The sequence below is a fragment of the Rana temporaria genome, chromosome 1 (genome assembly GCF_905171775.1).
Source record: "Rana temporaria chromosome 1, aRanTem1.1, whole genome shotgun sequence".
NCBI classification, from domain to species: Eukaryota; Metazoa; Chordata; class Amphibia; order Anura; family Ranidae; genus Rana; species Rana temporaria.
Window position 1 is genome coordinate 10,779,475 of NC_053489.1, and position 19,250 is coordinate 10,798,724.

General features: G+C 46.4%; 1 protein-coding gene across 1 annotated transcript in view; it reads left to right on the forward strand.

Annotated features, from left to right (window-relative positions):
• LOC120924706 (disintegrin and metalloproteinase domain-containing protein 10-like) overlaps nt 1-19,250 on the forward strand; it is a 54,865-nt gene that overhangs the window by 15,018 nt on the left and 20,597 nt on the right. Inside the window, exons 6-11 of the mRNA XM_040335723.1 lie at nt 201-323; nt 12,194-12,286; nt 15,092-15,260; nt 16,202-16,368; nt 17,368-17,539; nt 18,850-18,994. Coding sequence (XP_040191657.1) covers nt 201-323; nt 12,194-12,286; nt 15,092-15,260; nt 16,202-16,368; nt 17,368-17,539; nt 18,850-18,994 — 869 coding nt within the window. The remainder of the gene's footprint in view (nt 1-200; nt 324-12,193; nt 12,287-15,091; nt 15,261-16,201; nt 16,369-17,367; nt 17,540-18,849; nt 18,995-19,250) is intronic.

The window sequence follows — 19,250 nt, forward strand, 5'->3', positions numbered from 1 at the left end:
GTAGGTACATAGAGCCAGCTTGGAGCGACTTGTTCATTATAAGTTATTAACATTAATGCTATCACTGCGTGTCAGAAATTTATAAATGTACAGAATGGACAAGGAGAGCGTGCCAGTTGCTCCAACATATAATAAATATTTCATTTATAAGTATATTTGTATTTTTCATTTTTTTTAATGTAGACTTTTTGTCCATTCAGGAGGAATCCCTCAACAGATCCAAAAGAAGTTTGGATTTATCTCGTACATCTTGTCTCCTCCATTTGAAGGCCGATTACTACTTTTTTAGGAGTTTTAGAAACTTACAGGCAGCAATTTCTCAGGTATGCTTTTGATTGTATCCAATTGGCCCGGATTCACAAAGCACTTACGCCGACGTATCTCGCTATACGCCGCGTAAGTGCAAATATGCGCCGTCGTATCTGTACGCCGTGCCTACAAAACTAAGATACGCCTGAAAATAGGCTTCATTGACCGACGTAACTTTCCTACGCCGGCGTAGAGTGGGCGCATAGTTACGCTGGCCGCAAGTGGCACTCCTATTGATTTTCTATTCATATATGCAAATGAGGGAGATACGCCGATTCACGAATATACGTCCGTCCGACGCAGTGTGCGTAAAGTCATACGTCCGGGGCAAAGTTCTGCCCCATAAAGGAGGTGTAACTAAGCAGCATCCATGCAAAGGGAACACAAGCCGTCGTATTTTACGTTGTTTACGTAGTACGTGAATATGACTAGGCGTAGGTTACGTTCACATCGTAGGCAGTGATCCGTCGTATCTTAGGGAGTAGTTCCGACGTGATTCTGAGCATGCGCGCTGGGATACGTCCACGGGACGGCGCATGCGCCGTTCGTTTTAAGTACTTGTATGGCACTCGGCCCATCATTTGCATGGGGTCACGCCTCATTAGCATGGCTCACGCCCACTTCCACCTACGCCGGCTTACGCCGAGGGAACCCAGCGCAGTTTGGGAGGCAAGTGCTTTGTGAATTCGGTGCTTGCCTCTCTGCGCTACGTCGGCGTAGCGTATATTAGATACGCTACGCCGGAATAAATATGCGCCAATGTATGTGAATCCGGGCCATTATTTCCATCACACACAATGAACATGGATCTTGACATGGATTTCCATACATTTGTCAAATTGGGATGTGGTCCCAAAATCTTCCCTGACCGCGAGTGTGACGGTATCGGTATGATATCCCCGTCAACGTTCCCTTCTTCCCATAACGAAAATCACCCCAATATTCCACGAGGAGGGATATCCCTGGAATCGCCCAGAAAGCCACACATGAGACCAGCTTACTGCTTGAACAACACAGACTTTAATGGTTTTTCTTCTCAGCTTTTTATACAGTCCAAGACATTGAAGCAACAATGAAATCTCCACCCAACCCAATCACACACTAAGGCTAATTACTAAAACATTCCAGACAGGTCGGCACCGACCGACAATTATCATGTCTAATCACTGCACATTCCTTACACAACAAACCACCTTCACACACTTGAGTTTCCTAAGCAGACGTTTCGTCTGCTTCCAGTTTGACACCTATTAACACCTCTGAGAATCACTAGGTTGTAGACAGGGTTATCACACAATTAAAGGCCTTTCAAAAGCTAGCCTTATTTAACATATGAACAGTCCTTACAGAGAGAGATGAATCACACATAAAACACCTGTTACCTGTAACCAACAGCATTAAGTTAGCAGGGAGAGCATTAGACTGAAGCATATAGGCAATTGCATCACAATGGCCCCCCCTTTTCTCCCTGCTCCGGCAAACCCGGTTGGACCTTCCCTGGTCCAGTAGGGTTGACGGGTTCAGAGCTTTTAGTCCGAGGTTAACTCCGTTTGGCGTGACTGACCTCCCTTGGCAACTGCTTCAGACTCAGGTATGCCACCGGGTCTTCAGATCACACGTCGGTCAGTCCCCAAGTCTTTGTGCGATCTGCAAAGTCACCAGAAGTCAGTGTGAAGATGGCGAATGGGTCTGTGCGCCGCCATCTAGGTGTCCCGCTATGGGAGGGGCAGGTTATGGCTCTGAAGTGACAATCACAGGAGATTCATAAAAAGAAAAAGTTATATTTGTTGAAGTGCTGTAGCACTGGTGCTCAGAGTCCGGGGGGGGGGGGGGGGGAGAGGGGACTCAGAGCCCCATAAGGTCAGCCACCCCCTGCTCCCTCCGCAGCCGCCGGTTCTCCTCTTTGAGCTTTTCCAGCTCCATCTCCAGTTCATGGAGCCTGGGGGGGTCAGCCCGCTGTGACCTCAGGTGGTTGTTCTCCTCCTCCATGCGGCTTATGCACTCCTCCAGCTCTATGTACTCACGGATCAGATCCTGCTTGCTCATGTCCTGCAGGCTTTCAACGTGGTCCTTCATCATCAGGAACTGGGTGGTGGTGTAAGGGGCCACCGGTGGGCCCTTGGCGAACATCTCGGCCCGCATCTGGGGCGCCCGCTGCGATTCCATCTCCTCCAGTCGCTTCTTCTCCTCCCAGGTCCGCTGGTTATATGACTTCCAGGACCTCTTCTTCTTGGAGGGTAGCTGGCGGTGCCTCTTTCTGCCCAGCTCCCTCCAAGGCCCCTCCGGCTCATGGCTGTCGCCCATGACCAGCTGACAATGGTGTTCCCTGTTGTCCGTAATAACAGATTGTACCATGAGGGCTTCGTAAGGGGTGCCCAATGGTTCTTCCTGACCCAGCTCCTGGGGATCCCAAGCCGAGTCTACACAATGGGCTGCTGCTGGTGGGCGGTACCCAGGTTGAGACCAATTTGACCTGGTGTTGTCATTCATGGGGCAATTCTGCTTGAAGTGACCCAACTGTTTGCACCGGAAGCAGCGTTGTTCGTTGTCCTCCTGGCGTGGGTAGCGAGGGCTATATGTCATCGGTCTGTTAGGCGGTTGGTATCTAGCGGCTGGTGGGTGTGAGGGCGCCATTGGTTGTGGGGGTTGTACCCGTGGTGTGACCTGGTTTGTCTTGCGAGTATCCGCATATTCATCCGCCAACTTCGCGGCCTCTGGTAGAGTCATGGGCCTGCGATCTCTCACCCAATCCTTGACGTCCGTCTGGATGTGATTGTAAAATTGCTCCAGGAGCATTAGTTGCAAAATGTCCTCTGCGGTGGTGGCCTGGCTGCTGTTAGCCCAGTTAGAGGCCGACCGGGACAACTGGCATGCCCATTCCGCATAAGAGTCTTTCGTGGTTTTGCGTGAGTCCCTGAACTTCTGTCGGTGGGACTCTGGGGTTACTGCATAACGAGCCAGGAGCACTTCTTTAACCCGGGCGTAGCTATGGATATCCTGATCTGGCACGGTCCGGAAATCATCAGAAGCTTTGCCTGACAGTTTGCCTGACAATATTGCAACCCACTCTCCTCTAGCTATTCGGTGCAGGTTACATTGTCGCTCAAAATCCGCCAGGAAGTTATCAATCTCACAGTCCTTTTCATCAAAAGCTTTAAAAGCGCTAAACGGAATCTTCCTTGCGTCTGCTGTGCTGTACTCACTGTTCGTAGAAGGTGCGGCTGCTTGTTGGACTGCTGCCAGTTTTAACTGTAGCTCTGCGTTTACTAACATGTCCATCACTTTCAGTACCACATCTGGCGTTGGGTTCGGGCCGAACCACGCTAGCTTCTCTCTCATTAGCTTGTTGGCTGGCGATTCCTCCTCCTGAATCACTGGTGTCTCCATCTCTTGTACCGCTGGCGTTGCTGCAATCCCGTCCTCCTGGTCTAGCTCCATTGATTCTGCTATGATGACCCGCTTGGTTTTGTTGCTAGCAATCCTTCCACGAACTTCCAGTAGTTCTTCCAGTGTCTGCTTGGAATCCGGGTGTGAAGGGGAATAGAAGGGAAAAATCCCACTGCTACCAACCAATTGTGACGGTATCGGTATGATATCCCCGTCAACGTTCCCTTCTTCCCATAACGAAAATCACCCCAATATTCCACGAGGAGGGATATCCCTGGAATCGCCCAGAAAGCCACACATGAGACCAGCTTACTGCTTGAACAACACAGACTTTAATGGTTTTTCTTCTCAGCTTTTTATACAGTCCAAGACATTGAAGCAACAATGAAATCTCCACCCAACCCAATCACACACTAAGGCTAATTACTAAAACATTCCAGACAGGTCGGCACCGACCGACAATTATCATGTCTAATCACTGCACATTCCTTACACAACAAACCACCTTCACACACTTGAGTTTCCTAAGCAGACGTTTCGTCTGCTTCCAGTTTGACACCTATTAACACCTCTGAGAATCACTAGGTTGTAGACAGGGTTATCACACAATTAAAGGCCTTTCAAAAGCTAGCCTTATTTAACATATGAACAGTCCTTACAGAGAGAGATGAATCACACATAAAACACCTGTTACCTGTAACCAACAGCATTAAGTTAGCAGGGAGAGCATTAGACTGAAGCATATAGGCAATTGCATCACAGCGAGTTTATTTGTTATATTCCGGCATATGTTATATTTCCTCTGATGCCACAACAATGACCACTAGTGGGAGGTTGTCAGGAAGACGTAGAGTTGTCAACCTCCCCCTCAAGTTCAGGCAAAATTATGACATCATTAATTTCAGATTAATTTTCATGTTTTTTCCACAAACAGTAATGCCGCGTACACGCGATCGGTCCATCCGATGAGAACGGTCTGATGGACCGTTTTCATCGGTTAACCGATGAAGCTGACTGATGGTCAGTCGTGCCTACACACCATCGGCTAAAAAAACGATCATGTCAGAACGCGGTGATGTAAAACACAACGATGTGCTGAAAAAAACGAAGTTCAATGCTTCCAAGCATGCGTAGACTTGATTCTGAGCATGTGTGGATTTTTAACCGATGGTTGTGCCTACTAACGATCAGTTTTTTTCTATCGTTTAGGTATCCATCAGTTAAATTCAAAACAAGATTGCTTTTTTTTAACCTATGGATAAATAACCGATGGGGCCCACACACGATCGGTTTGGTCCGATGAAAACGGTCCATCAGACCGTTCTCATCGGTTTGACCGATCGTGTGTACGCGGCATTAGAAAACAGTGGTTTGCCGCATACACACGATCGGAATTTCCGACAACAAAACCGTGGTTTTTTTTTTCCCCGACGGATGTCGGCTCAAACTTGTCTTGCATACACACGGTCACGCAAATGTTGCTTGGAAATTCCGACCATCAAGAACGCAGTGACATACAACACTATAACGAGCCGAGAAAAATTAAGTTCCGAACTTGCGTAGGGATTTTTGTGCGGCGGAATTGGATACACATGGATAACGAGTTTTGCTGTCGGAAAAATTGAGCTCTCAAATTTTTGTTGTCGGAAATTCCGACAGCAAATGTCTGATGGAGCCTACACAAGGTCGAAAAAAGCTGCCCCTCCCCGTGCACCTCAGTTCATGATTGTGTTTCCCCCAGCGAAACGTTTTTTTGTTTTTTCTAAAAGACCTAAGGCCTGGGGCTGGTGGTCCCCCTCCTGGAATGTGAGCCGTGGGTCCTGGGAGGCCTTGGGCTCAGTGAGGCTAGTGCCTGTCCAGAGGGTCTCCCCATGTTGTACGGGGGGGGAGCTGAAGAAAACTAAGTTTGGAAAACCCCCCCTGCTAGGAGTATCTGGGATAGTGGCTACCTCAGAACGCCTAGGAGGCTGGAATCCCTCTCTCCCGAGCGTCTTCCTACCTGCTGGGCCGGGTAAAGACGCTTCTCCTTGCTGTGGACTCGGCTGCTGTTCTCCCAGGCTCGTTTCTCGTTGGAGCCAGCATTCGACGCTGCGTCGATGGCGGCGCGCGGTGATGACGTATTTCCGGTTCCGGTCTTCACCAAAATGGCGGCCGCCATCGGCGTTAGCACACACACACGGAGCGCAGCAGGGGAGAGAGTGGCGCCCGATTTGACGGTGCCATGGAGCGTGAGGACCGCCCGGCACTAACCGCTGCTGCAGAGGAAGCCACCAGGGGTGAGTCTACCTCTAAAACTTCATTGGGGCACTTGGACTGGGTCCTTATTCCCCACACACCCCCCTTCCCTTCCCCTACACTTTTTTTGTATTGAAGCCTCTGTCTTTTACTTACAGGGGAAGAGGTTACTGCCCAGGGGGAGGCTTCTAGTGTTTCTGCAAAACATACATCTAAAGCTAAAATATGTGGGAATTGTAGCATTAAGCTAGCCACAGACTATTCCAAGCTTTTGTGTACTAAGTGCATTCAAAAGCTCACAGGGAAGGAAACTTCTCTAATGATGAAAGAATTCCTAATGGTCCAGTCGGAGATGCTTTCCACATTAAAGGAATTTAAGGAAGTCTTAAAAACCACTGGCGGCTGTCTATACCTCTGAGGGGATTCAGCAGCCGGCCGAGCTGGTGTCAGCACAGGATAAGATGTACCAGGGTTTGGCTAAACCCCAGCCAAAGGTTATCCCAGTTCACCAATCTCTTCAAGACATAGTTCTAAGAGAATGGGCCGAACCTGAAAAGAAGTTACTAAGGTAGAAAACCTGGAAAAGGCACTGTCCCTTTAAGGAAGAACTAGAAAACAAATTTTTCAAAGTCCCTAAACTAGATGCTTCCCTAGCTCAACTGTCTAGACAGTCCGACCTCTCCTTTGAGGATGCCGGGAATTTAAAAGATTCACTAGACAGACGGGCAGAGACCTCCCTTCGCAGGGCCTGGGAGGCTAATGCGGCAGCCCTTGGGCCCGCACTGGCCTCATCCTGCATTGCCAGGAATACGGATACCTGGCTGTCCAGGATGTTGGAACATATCCCGCAGACTTCAAAATTTAAGGATATCCGAGATTCCCTTAGAGTCATAGGTAGCGCTGTCGCCTATCTAGCAGACGCATCAATTGAGACCGTTCGAGCCTCTGCTAAGACGGGCGCTCTTATCAACGCCTCTAGAAGGGCACTATGGCTCAAAACATGGGAAGGAGATCTGGCCTCCAAGTCCCGTCTCTGTGCCCTGCCCTTCGAAGGATCCCTCCTCTTCGGGACAGGTTTAGACCAGGCTCTAACTAGAGCCTCAGAAAAGGGCAAGCGGTTCCCTCCCAAACCTAAACAAAATAGGAGGAGATTTTTTCGAGGCCCCCAGAACAAAAACCGACCTTCAGACCGAAGAGCGGCCTTTAATAGGAGGTGGATCACGGGAAAAGATAAACCAAAAGGGGGAATCCTTTTCCCTGATCCTAAACACGCTGGGAAGGACTCCAAGTGACTCAAGAGTCGGGGGAAGGCTCTCCCGATTTTTGCCAGCTTGGGAAAGCATAACGCGGAGTCCTCACATTTTGCAGATAGTGAAGGAGGGCTACAGATTGGAATTCCGCCATCTTCCTCCACCAATTTTTCTCCTCACTCATTTACCCCAAAATCCCCTCAAGGCGGCAAGCCTTCTAGGGAATGTGACAGACCTAGCACAACAGGGGGTCATAGTCCCAGTTCCGGTAGACCAACAGGGTCAGGGGGTGTACTCTCACATCTTCGTAGTGCCCAAACCTTCGGGGGAAATTCCGTCTAATTATCAATTTAAAACCCCTGAATACTTATCTCCTCTACAAGAGGTTCCGCATGGAGAACATTTACAGTCTCAAGGGACTTCTTTTAGAAGGGGTATTTATGATAACCATAGACCTGAAGGACGCCTACCTCCATGTCCCGATTTACCAGGACCATCAAAGATTCCTGAGATTCGCCATTGTTTCCCCTCAGGGGATCCAACACTGGCAATTCACCGCTCTCCCCTTTGGGCTTGCCTCCAGCCCAAGAGTTTTCACGAAAGTGCTGGCAGAGGTGGTCGCCTTTCTACACCTGAAAGGCATCTCCCTTGTCCCCTACCTCGACGATCTGCTTCTTTTCAATCCCAGTCGAGCACTTCTTCTCACGGACCTGACCACCGTCCTGACTACACTGGAGTCCTTAGGATGGATCATAAACAGAGAAAAATCTTCTCTCCTCCCAGAACAGAGAAAAATCTATCTGGGGTTTCTTATAGATTCCTTAGAGAAAAAGCTTCTCCTACCAGTAGACAAGGTCCAGAAACTCATCTCAGTGGTCAGGTCTGTCAGGGGAACAGCAGATATTTCACTCAGGGAGATCATGAGGTTGTTGGGACTTATGACCTCATGCATCCCAGCGGTTCCGTGGGCTCAGCTCCACTACAGGCCGCTACAGGCCTTCCTCCTCTCCTCCTGGGACGGGAAGGAAACATCCCTAGACTCCAGGGTCTCCATTCCAGAGTCGGTAAGGAGCACTCTGAAGTGGTGGCTCATTCCTCAGAATCTGGGAAGGGGCCTTCAGTGGAACCAGTCAAACCCCCTCAGGATAACCACGGATGCCAGCTCCTGGGGATGGGGAGCCCACATGGCAGGCCTGCAGGCCCAGGGTTCTTGGGATCGACACCAAAGGGAATCCTCTTCCAACTTCCGAGAATTATTAGCGGTCGGAAGAGCCTTGGAGGCGTTCGAGGAGAGAATCCTGAACCAAGAAATACAGATTCTCTCCGACAACGCGACCACGGTGGCGTTCCTAAACCATCAGGGAGGCACCAGGTCCCGTTCGCTCCTAAGGTTGTCTCTAGAAATTCTAGGCTGGGCAGAACAGAGAGTCCTCTCCCTGTCAGCAGTTCACATCAGGGGAGTCCTAAACCTAGAAGCGGACTTTCTAAGCCGCCAACCCGTTCTCCAGGGAGAGTGGGAACTAAGTCAGGAGGTCTTCGACTGGGTTCGTCATCATTTCGGCAACCCAGAAATAGACCTCTTCGCTCACAGGAGGAACAGGAAGATAGAAAGGTTCTTCTCCCTCTCCCGGGATCAGGGGTCGGAGGGTGTGGATGCGTTGGCCCAGGCCTGGACATTTCACCTAGCCTATGCCTTCCCTCCCCTGAATCTGATCCCGAGAGTATTACAGAAACTGAGTCGTTCACAAGGGAAGCTGATCCTGATCGCTCCCTGGTGGCCCAAAAGATCTTGGTTTGCAATGTTAGAATAGTGGTCAGTCCTTCCTCCCCTCCCTCTCCCGGTCCGAGTGGACCTTCTGCGGCAGGGGCCGATCTTTCACCCAGAGCCAGGCTTTTTCAATCTGACGGCCTGGTACTTGAGAGGTGGAACCTGCAGCGGAGGGGTTGCTCAGAGAAGGTAATAAACACCCTCTTAGCGAGTCGTAAGGAAGTTACCAGAAAGATCTATGCCAAGACCTGGGGAGTGTTTTCGCGCTGGTGCGCGGCAAGACAAGCTCCACTACCCGAAATATCAGTTATCTTGGAGTTCCTTCAGGAAGGGGTAGATCTAGGACTAGCTACGAGAACCCTAAGAGTACAGGTTGCTGCCTTGTCCTACTTTTTAGACAAGAGGCTGGCTCTGGATCCTCTTATCAAGAGGTTCCTGACAGCCAGGGATAGGTTGTCACCTATACAGATATCCAGAGTTCCTCCTTGGGACCTCTCCCTGGTGTTAGATCAGCTATCCAAACCTCCGTTTGAACCGATAGACAGCATTCCGGTTAGGCTGTTAGAATTTAAATTCTCCTTTCTTTTGGCCATCACCACGGCCAAAAGAATAGGAGACATGCAAGCGCTCTCAATCAAAGAGCCCTATTTTCGTTTATTCGAGGACAGGGTGGTCCTAAGTCAGGATCCCCTGTACCTACCTAAAGTGGCAACGAAATTTCATAGGTCACAAGAAATTATACTTCCTTCTTTTTGCGCAAACCCACAGAATGAAAGGGAAAGGACCTTTCATTGTTTGGATGTAAGACGCTGTTTGTTAATTTATTTAGAAAGGGTGAGCCAGTTCAGACGCTCATCACACCTGCTAATCAATTTTTCAGGACAGAAAAAGGGTTGCCAAGCATCTAGAGCCTCCATATCTAGATGGATAAGACAGGCAATTTCATTAGCATACAGTAAGGCTGGCAAAACGGTACCTAAAGTCAAGGCACATTCCACGAGATCTATAGCAACCTCCTGGGCAGAGAGAGCAGGAGTTTCAGTGGAACAAATCTGTAGATCAGCAACGTGGTCAAGCCAGAACACCTTTCTTAAACACTACCGAGTGGAACTCCTGTCACCCCAAGACTTGACGTTTGGCAGAAGAGTCCTGCAGGCAGTGGTCCCACCCTAAGGTAGGCCTGAGGGTTACTTGCTTATCTCTCAAGGTGCCGTCCTGGAAGACGATTCGAGAAAATACCAGTTACACTTACCGGTAGCTGTTTTTCTATGAGTCTTACAGGACGGCAGGCCTATTTCCCACCCTGATGACTTCGTATGGTTTGTATTTTCATATACTGGTTCCCGTGCTCTAATGGTGGTTACTTTATCACGAACTGAGGTGCACGGGGAGGGGCAGGGTTTTTAAACCTCTTTTTGATTGTGTTTCCTGTCAGGTGAAGCCAGTCTACTCTCAAGGTGCCGTCCTGTAAGACTCATAGAAAAACAGCTACCGGTAAGTGTAACTGGTATTTTTGAGGCTTGTATGCCTATTGTACCATTGTATACGAACTGGCTTGGCTCCTATGCAATGATTGCTGACCACTTGCTTCACAATCTGAGCAGAGTTTAGCATCTCCAGTTGAAATAACCTCACCGGTTTTCTAGAATCAATTTCCTGTCCCACGGTCTAAGTACTAACCGGTATTCTCCAGAGCTCCTGATGGTGAAGATGGGTTTTAATGTGTGTTAGTACCAGGTGGCGGTCCTCAGGATCTTCCCACCAGGAGGTGAGCCAGCCGGGGTCCAGTTGAAGATATATCAGGTTGGGATCAAGCAGAAGCATAGTCAGTAAACAAGCCAAAGGTTGGTAACGAGCAGTTTCAGGATGGGATCAAATGGAAGCGTAGGCGAGAAACAAGCCAAAGGTTGGTAATAAGTGGTTGTAGGTTTGGATTAAGCAGAAGTGTAGACAAGGCTCAAGCCAAAGGCTGGTAATAAGTGGTTGTAGGTTGGGATCAAGCAGAAGTGTAGACGAGGCACAAGCCAATGGTTGGTAATAAGTGGTTGTAGGTTGGGATCAAACAGAAGTGTAGACGAGGCACAAGCCAAAGGTTGGTAATAAGTGGTTGTAGAACTTGGGATCAAGCAGAAGTGTAGACGAGGCACAAGCCAAAGGTTGGTAATAAGTGGTTGTAGAACTTGGGATCAAGCAGAAGTGTAGACGAGGCACAAGCCAAAGGTTGGTAATAAGTGGTTGTAGAACTTGGGATCAAGCAGAAGTGCAGACGAGGCACAAGCCAAAGGTTTGTAATAAGTGGTTGTAGAACTTGGGATCAAGCAGAAGTGCAGACGAGGCACAAGCCAAAGGTTTGTAATAAGTGGTTGTAGAACTTGGGATCAAGCAGAAGTGTAGATGAGGCACAAGCCAAAGGTTTGTAATAAGTGGTTGTAGAACTTGGGATCAAGCAGAAGTGTAGATGAGGCACAAGCCAAAGATTGGTAATATGTGGTTGTAGGTTGGGATCAAGCAGACGTGTAGACGAGGCACAAGCCAAAGGTTGGTAATAAGTGGTTGTAGAACTTGGGATCAAGCAGAAGTGTAGACGAGGCACAAGCCAAAGGTTGGTAATAAGTGGTTGTAGAACTTGGGATCAAGCAGAAGTGCAGACGAGGCACAAGCCAAAGGTCTTTTAACGTGTGGTAGTGGAGATAAGGACAGCTGGAGAGAGCACATTCATTTGGCAAATATGAAGTGCAAAAGCATGGCTTAAATAGGAAGTTCATGGGAGGAGCAAAGAGTTTAAGGTTCCCCAAGAACAAGATACAAGACAAGATTATCCAAGGGTTCAGACAGGAAGCTGTCCAGCATCTCAGGTGGCTTGGCAAAGAGAGCTACTACTGGACACAGCAGAGGTCATAGGTTCAGATCCTGGTCCTGACACACATGCTGCGATTGGATGGTTATGGTAACCTTGAGCCTGATTAGGATTTTTTTTATGTAGGATACTTCTTGGCATCCTGAGGTTTAAGTAAAAGTAGTCCTTTTGGCTGTTGGGTGGTTAAATGGTTTGCCTCTTGCTCTAGCTGACTAGTATGCTGTTGGACAACATTGCACTGTTGCTGGCTAGCGTATGGCAATATAAGGCTGCCCCGGCCCGCATTCTCCACCAAGTTCTAATGGGAGTTCTAACAGGGTGCCCTCATAATGTGTTCACCAAAACAAAGAATATTTATTAATCTACATTTTATTTTCCTTCTTTCAGATTGCTGGATATTTGATGGCTGTAAACGCAATATTTGAGCAAGTGAATTTTAATGGCATTAAGTATATTAACTTTAAAGTAAAAGTGTTAAATGTAAGTATGGCCTTGTGTTTACGTGTTTTATTTTCTATGTCTACAATTTTATAGCTTTTTGGATTCTCAGGAAACAAATTAAAACATCAGACAAAACTATAATGAGGGGGGGGGGGGGAGTCACCACTCTGACTTATTCATGTGTGTATTTATTTCTACTTCAGCTACTGAGCTCTGTAAGCTCTATTAACTGAGATCTCCATCTACTGGCTGGACAGGGGAAAGATAATAGTCTTATGTAATAGACATGTGCAATTCGTTTAGTTCCGAACTCGTTTTTTTTAACAAATTTTGACAAATTGGTTAATTCAGAAATTTTCAGAATTGTAGGATTCCTGGAATTTTGAAGTTTTTCGGAAATTGTAAAATTAGGGAATTCAGGAAGTAACTAATTTGTTCAAATTCGTTAAAGTTTCGGAAATTTTCAATTTCGGGAATTTTCAATTTCAGAAATTGAAAATTTCCGGAAATTCGAAATTTTGGAAATTGAAGTTTTGGAAATTGAAGATTTCGGAAATTGAAGAATCAGAATTCGAAAATTTCCCAAATTTCCCAAAAAAAACTAATAAAACGAAAACAAACTAATTTCTTTGGCAGTGCACATGTCTAATATGTAATATTTTATATTTACAAAATAAAATGTAAAATAATTTTCAATGCTGAGCATAATAAATAAAACATAAAATATGTCTAGACTCTAATAGCTAGATTCAGGTAGGGCGGCACATCTTTCAGGCGGCGTAGCGTATCGTATTTACTCTACGCCGCCGTAAGTCAGAGAGGCAAGTGCTGTATTCACAAAGCACTTGCCTCCTAAGTTACGGCGGCGTAGCGTAAATGGGGCCGGCGTAAGCGCGCCTAATTCAAATGAGGATGAGGGGGGGCATGTTTTATGTAAATGATTGGTGACCCGACGTGATTGACGTTTTTTACGAACGGCGCATGCCCTGTCCGTGTACATATCCCAGTGTGCATTGCTCCAAAGTACGCCGCAAGGACGTATTAGTTTCGACGTGAACGTAAATTACGTCCAGCCCCATTCACGGACGACTTGCGCAAACGACGTAAACATTTCAAATTTCGACGCGGGAACGACGGTCATACTTAACATTGACTAGGCCAGCTATTTGTTCGACTAACTTTACGCCGAAAAAAGGCGTACGTAAACGAGGTAAACGAAATGCGCCGGGCGCACGTAGGTTTCTGAATCGGCGTATCTAGTCATTTGCATATTCTACGCCAAACTCAACGGAAGCGCCACCTAGCGGCCAGCGTAAATATTGCACCCTAAGATACGACGGCGTAGGAGACTTAAGCTGCTCGTATCTTAGCCTAATTTAAGCGTATTTGGTTTCCAGAATACGCTTAAATTTAGGACGGCGTAGATTCAGAGTTACGTCGGCGTATCTACTGATATGAATCCAGCTATAAGAAAAAAAAGGTCAAGATTCATGTGTGTATTTATTTCTACTTGAGCTACTGAGCTCTGTAAGCTCTACTAACTGAGCGCTCCATCTACTGGCTGGGCAGGGGAAAATATAATATTCATATGCAATAGACATGTGCAATTTGTTTTGTTCCGAATAAATTTTTTAACAAATTTTGACAAATTAGTTAATTCCGAAATTTCCGAATCTTTCAATTTACGAATTATCGGATTTCAGAAATTTCGAATTTTGGGATTTTCTGAAATTTAGAGTTTCCTAAATTTAGAATTTCTAAATTTCCGAATGTTTTCGAAATTTTAGAAAATTGGAAAATTCGAAGACTCGAAAATTGAGCGATTTGAAAACTGGAAATCCGAAAATTCAGACATTTGGAAATCTGAAAATTAGAATTTCTAAATTTCCGAATTTTTTAGAAATTTTAGAAATTCAAAATTTCATAAATTCGAAATTTGGGAAACAGATACATTTGGAAATTCGTAAAAATGTTAAAAATGTGGGAAATTCGAATACACGAAAATTGAGCGATTCGAAAATTGGAAATCAGAAAATTCAGAAACGTGAAAATCTGAAAATTTGGATCTCTGGATTTTCGAATTTTTAAATTTCCGAATTTCCATATTCCGAATTCTCGAATTTTCCGAATTTCCTAAAAAAGCTAAAAAACGAATGAAACGAAAAGGAACAAATTTTTCGGCAGTGCACATGTCTAATACGCAAAATGTTATATTTACAAAAAAAAAAATTAACTATTTTTAATGCTGACCATAATATATAAAACATATGAAATATCCCTAGACTCTAATGCCCTGTACACACGATCGGTTCATCCGATGAAAACGGACTGATGGATTTTTTCATCAGATATCCAATGAAGCTGACTTTCATCAGTCTTCCCTACACACCATCAGTTAAAAAACCAATCGTGTCAGAACGCGGTGACGTAAAACACAACGACGTGCAGAGAAAAATGAAGTTCAATGCTTCCGAGCATGCGTCTACTGGATTCTGAGCATGCTTTGATTTTTAACCGATGGATTTCCCCACACACGATCGTTTTTTTCTATCGTTTTTTTAACCATCAGATAATTTTTAAACAGGTTCTACGTTTTTTCACCGATGGGGAAAAAAAAACGATAGGGGCCACACACGATCGGTTCGTCTGATGAAAACCGTCCATCAGACCGTTTTCATCAGACGAACCGATCGTGTGTACGCGGCATAAGAAAAAAAAAAAGGTCAAGACTAAGGGGTATACATTTCCAGCAGATTGTCACATTAGAATGGGACTGGAGTAGTTCTTTTAGTTATTGTGGTTATTTTATCCACTGACAATGAGAGATTTCTCCTTCCTCTATAGATAATGCAGGAGGAGCAGCCGGACAACCCTCTCAGTTCTCCTTATATCGGGATAGAAAAGCTGCTGATGCTTCATTCCAGAAATAACTGGAACCACGTCTGCCTTTCCTATCTGCTGACAAACCGTGACTACAGTGGCACCCTGGGGCTGGCCTGGGTTGGGAGATCAGGTAAAAAAAAAAAACTGTGGCAAAACCAAATGTTATTCCAGGTCAAACGTTATTATTTCATAAAATATAGAGTGGCTTGGTAACATACCACATTATGGCCACTAGATGGAGGGGCTCGGTAACGTACCACATTATGGCCACTAGATGGAGGGGCTCGGGAACATACCACAATATGGCCACTAGATGGAGGGGCTCAGGATTGTACTACATTATGGCCACTAGATGGCGTGGCCTGGGAACATACCACAATATGGCCACTAGATGGAGGGGCTCGGTAACGTACCACATTATGGCCACTAGATGGAGGGGCTCGGGAACATACCACATTATGGCCACTAGATGGCGTGGCTCAGGATTGTACCACATTATGGCCACTAGATGGAGGGGCTCGGGAACATACCACATTATGGCCACTAGATGGAGGGGCTCGGGAACATACCACATTATGGCTACTAGATGGAGGGGCTCGGGAACATACCACATTATGGCCACTAGATGGAGGGGCTCGGGAACATACCACATTTATGGCCACTAGATGGCGTGGCTCAGGATTGTACCACATTATGGCCACTAGATGGAGTGGCTCGGGAACATACCACAATATGGCCACTAGATGGAGGGGCCTGGGAACATACCATAATATGGCCACTAGATGGAGCTGACGATCATAGCAAATACAAATTTATCAGCTCCATCTAGTGGCCAAAATGTGGTATTTTGCTGATTCACTTAATGCTGTAGGAATGAATAACATTCACCCTGGAGAGAAGATAGCCTGGTAACATTCAATCCTGCATACCTTCACACAAAACGGAAGTCAATGCAGTTTCACAGGATAAATAGCTCTGGGATTTTTTTTATTTTTTTTACTACACCCCAAATTTTCTAAATAGAACCAGAATTGAGAATTATCGCCATTTTTATATTATCTTTTTTTGCAGGAAATTTAGGAGGGATCTGCTCTAAGTTTGCTAAAATGCAAAACAGCACAGAAAAGGCATCTCTGAATACAGGAGTGGTGACAATACAGAAGTATGGGCAGTACTTACCGCAGAGGGTCGTCCACATCACCCTGGCACATGAACTGGGGCACAGCATGGGCGCTCCTGTAAGTAATGAACCCTTCATAATGGGCACAGCGGGTGTACAGACCCGGGAACTCAACACAGGGATGGTGGGAACCCCTCATAATGGGCACTGCGGGTGTACAGACCCGGGAACTCAGCACAGGGATGGTGGGAACCCCTCATAATGGGCACTGCGGGTGTACAGACCCAGGAACTCAGCACATGGAGGGAACCCCTCATAATGGGCACAGCAGGTGTACAGACCCGGGAACTCAGCACAGGGATGGTGGGAACCCCTCATAATGGGCACAGCAGGTGTACAGACCCAGGAACTCAGCACAGGGATGGTAGGAACCCCTCATAATGGGCACAGCAGGTGTACAGACCCGGGAACTCAGCACAGGGATGGTGGGAACCTCTCATAATGGGCACAGCAGGTGTACAAACCCGGGAACTCAGCACAGGGATGGTGGGAACCTCTCATAATGGGCACAGCAGGTGTACAGACCCAGGAACTCAGCACAGGGATGGTAGGAACCCCTCATAATGGGCACAGCAGGTGTACAGACCCGGGAACTCAGCACAGGGATGGTGGGAACCTCTCATAATGGGCACAGCAGGTGTACAGACCCAGGAACTCAGCACAGGGATGGTAGGAACCCCTCATAATGGGCACTGCGGGTGTACAGACCCAGGAACTCAGCACAGGGATGGTGGGAGCCCCTCATAATGGGCACAGCAGGTGTACAGACCCGGGAACTCAGCACAGGGATGGTGGGAACTCCTCATAATGGGCACAGCGGGTGTACAGACCCGGGAACTCAGCACAGGGATGGTGGGAACCCCTCATAATGGGGCACAGCGGGTGTACAGACCCGGGAACTCAGCACAGGGATGGTGGGAACCCCTCATAATGGGGCACAGCGGGTGTACAGACCTCAGAAAGCCCCTAGCTCCAGAGTCGGACATAATAATATAAAAGTCGTATTTATATCACTGGAGGATAGTTTGGATATTTTAGCATTTTATTTCTCTTCCAGCATGATGGGGATACAGAATGTGTGAAGTACGCTGTGAATAGTCCGTATGGAAATTATTTGATGTTTCCGCGCGCCGTGGATGGAAATCAGTACAACAACGACAAGTTCTCTGCTTGCTCCATAAATTACATTTCATCTCTCCTGAAAATAAAGAAGGATCAATGCTTTGTCGGTAAGTCACCAGAAAGGACTGCGTATAAAACTTCCACCACCGCTACCAATAATACTGCCATGCGTGCCAACCGTCCCGGATGTGGCGGGGGTGTCACGTGTGAACTGGGCCTAACAGCGTCCCGCGATCCAGGACCAAAATGTTCCCAATAATAACCAAAATAAAACAAATGGGGTGCGTTCAGCTCAAAGAAAACCTCCCTGCTAGACATGTGCACTGCCAAACATTTTTTGAAAATTCGGAATATCGGATTTTCAAATTCTGAATTTTGGAATTTACGATTTTCTCATTTTGGAATTTTCTAATCTCCAATTTTCTAATTTCCGAAATGTAAAAAATTTGGAAATTTAAAATTTCCGAATTTTCTAAATTTTGAATTTTTAAATTTCTGAAATTCAGAATTTCCGAAATTCAGAATTTTCTAATCTCCGATTTTCGAATATCCGATTTTCAAATTTGGAATTTCCTAATTTTGGAATTTTCTAATTTCCATGTAAATATTGCAAAATTCAAATTTCTGAAATTTCAAATTTCAGAATTTTTGAAATTTTTGAATTTTCAAACTTCCAAAAATTCTGAATTCCCCAAAAATTCGAAAATTCTGAAATTCAAAATTTCGGAAATTAGAAATTCCGGAAATTCGGAAATTAAATAATTTGGAAATTTGTGATATTATGGGGAGGAATAGTGTCCCATTTTTGGAGTCGGTGGAAGGAATAATGCCCCATTTTTTGGTGTCAATGGAGGGAATCATGCCCCATTTTTTGGTGCCAGTAGAAGGAATTATGCCCCACTTTTTGGTGCCAGTAGAAGGACTTATGCCCCATTTTTTGGTGTCAGTGGAAGTAATAATGCCCCCTTTTTTGGTGTCAGTGGAACGAATAATGCCCCCTTTTTTGGTGTCAGTGGAACGAATAATGCCCTATTTTTGGTGTCAGTGGAACGAATAATGCCCCATTTTTGGTGTCAGTGGAAGGAATTATGCCCCATTTTTGGTGTCAGTGGAAGGAATTATGCCCCATTTTTTGGTGTCAGTGGAAGGAATTATGCCCCTTATTTGGTGTCAGTGCCAGGAATAATGCCCCATTTTTTTGTGTCAGTGGAAGGAATAATGCCCCATTGTTGGTGTCAGTGGAAGGAATTATGCCCTATTTTTTGGTGTCAGTGGAAGGAATTATGCCCCATTTTTTGGTGTCAGTGGAAGTAATAGTGCCCCAAGGGGTTAGGTAATGGCAGGCATCCATCCCCCGACTCGCATCTTGGAGACTCTTGCTCTGGTCTGAGTGGATGACATGTACTTCTCATTGCAGAGAGTGACCGGCCGACGTGTGGTAACCAGATTGTAGAAGCGGGGGAAGAATGTGACGCGGGGTTCAATGACAATGACACCTGTTGTCACAGCGCCAATGCTGAGGAGGGTCTGCAGTGTACATTAAAACCAGGAAAGCAGTGCAGGTGGGTGACGCCATCAGGAGCTTCTGGAAACATCGACATCATGTAGCCTCACCGCTAAAGAATTACTTGGAATTTGTTATTTGCTTGGATTCTCCCCCTGTCAGGACAGGTATCAGGCAATAAGGTAGGCTGCATTGTTGGGTATAGGTAGGCTGCATTGTTGGGCACAGGTGAAGCGGCATTGATGGACACAGGTAGGTTGCATTGATGGACACAGGTAGGTTGCATTGATGGGCACAGGTAAGGCTGCATTGTT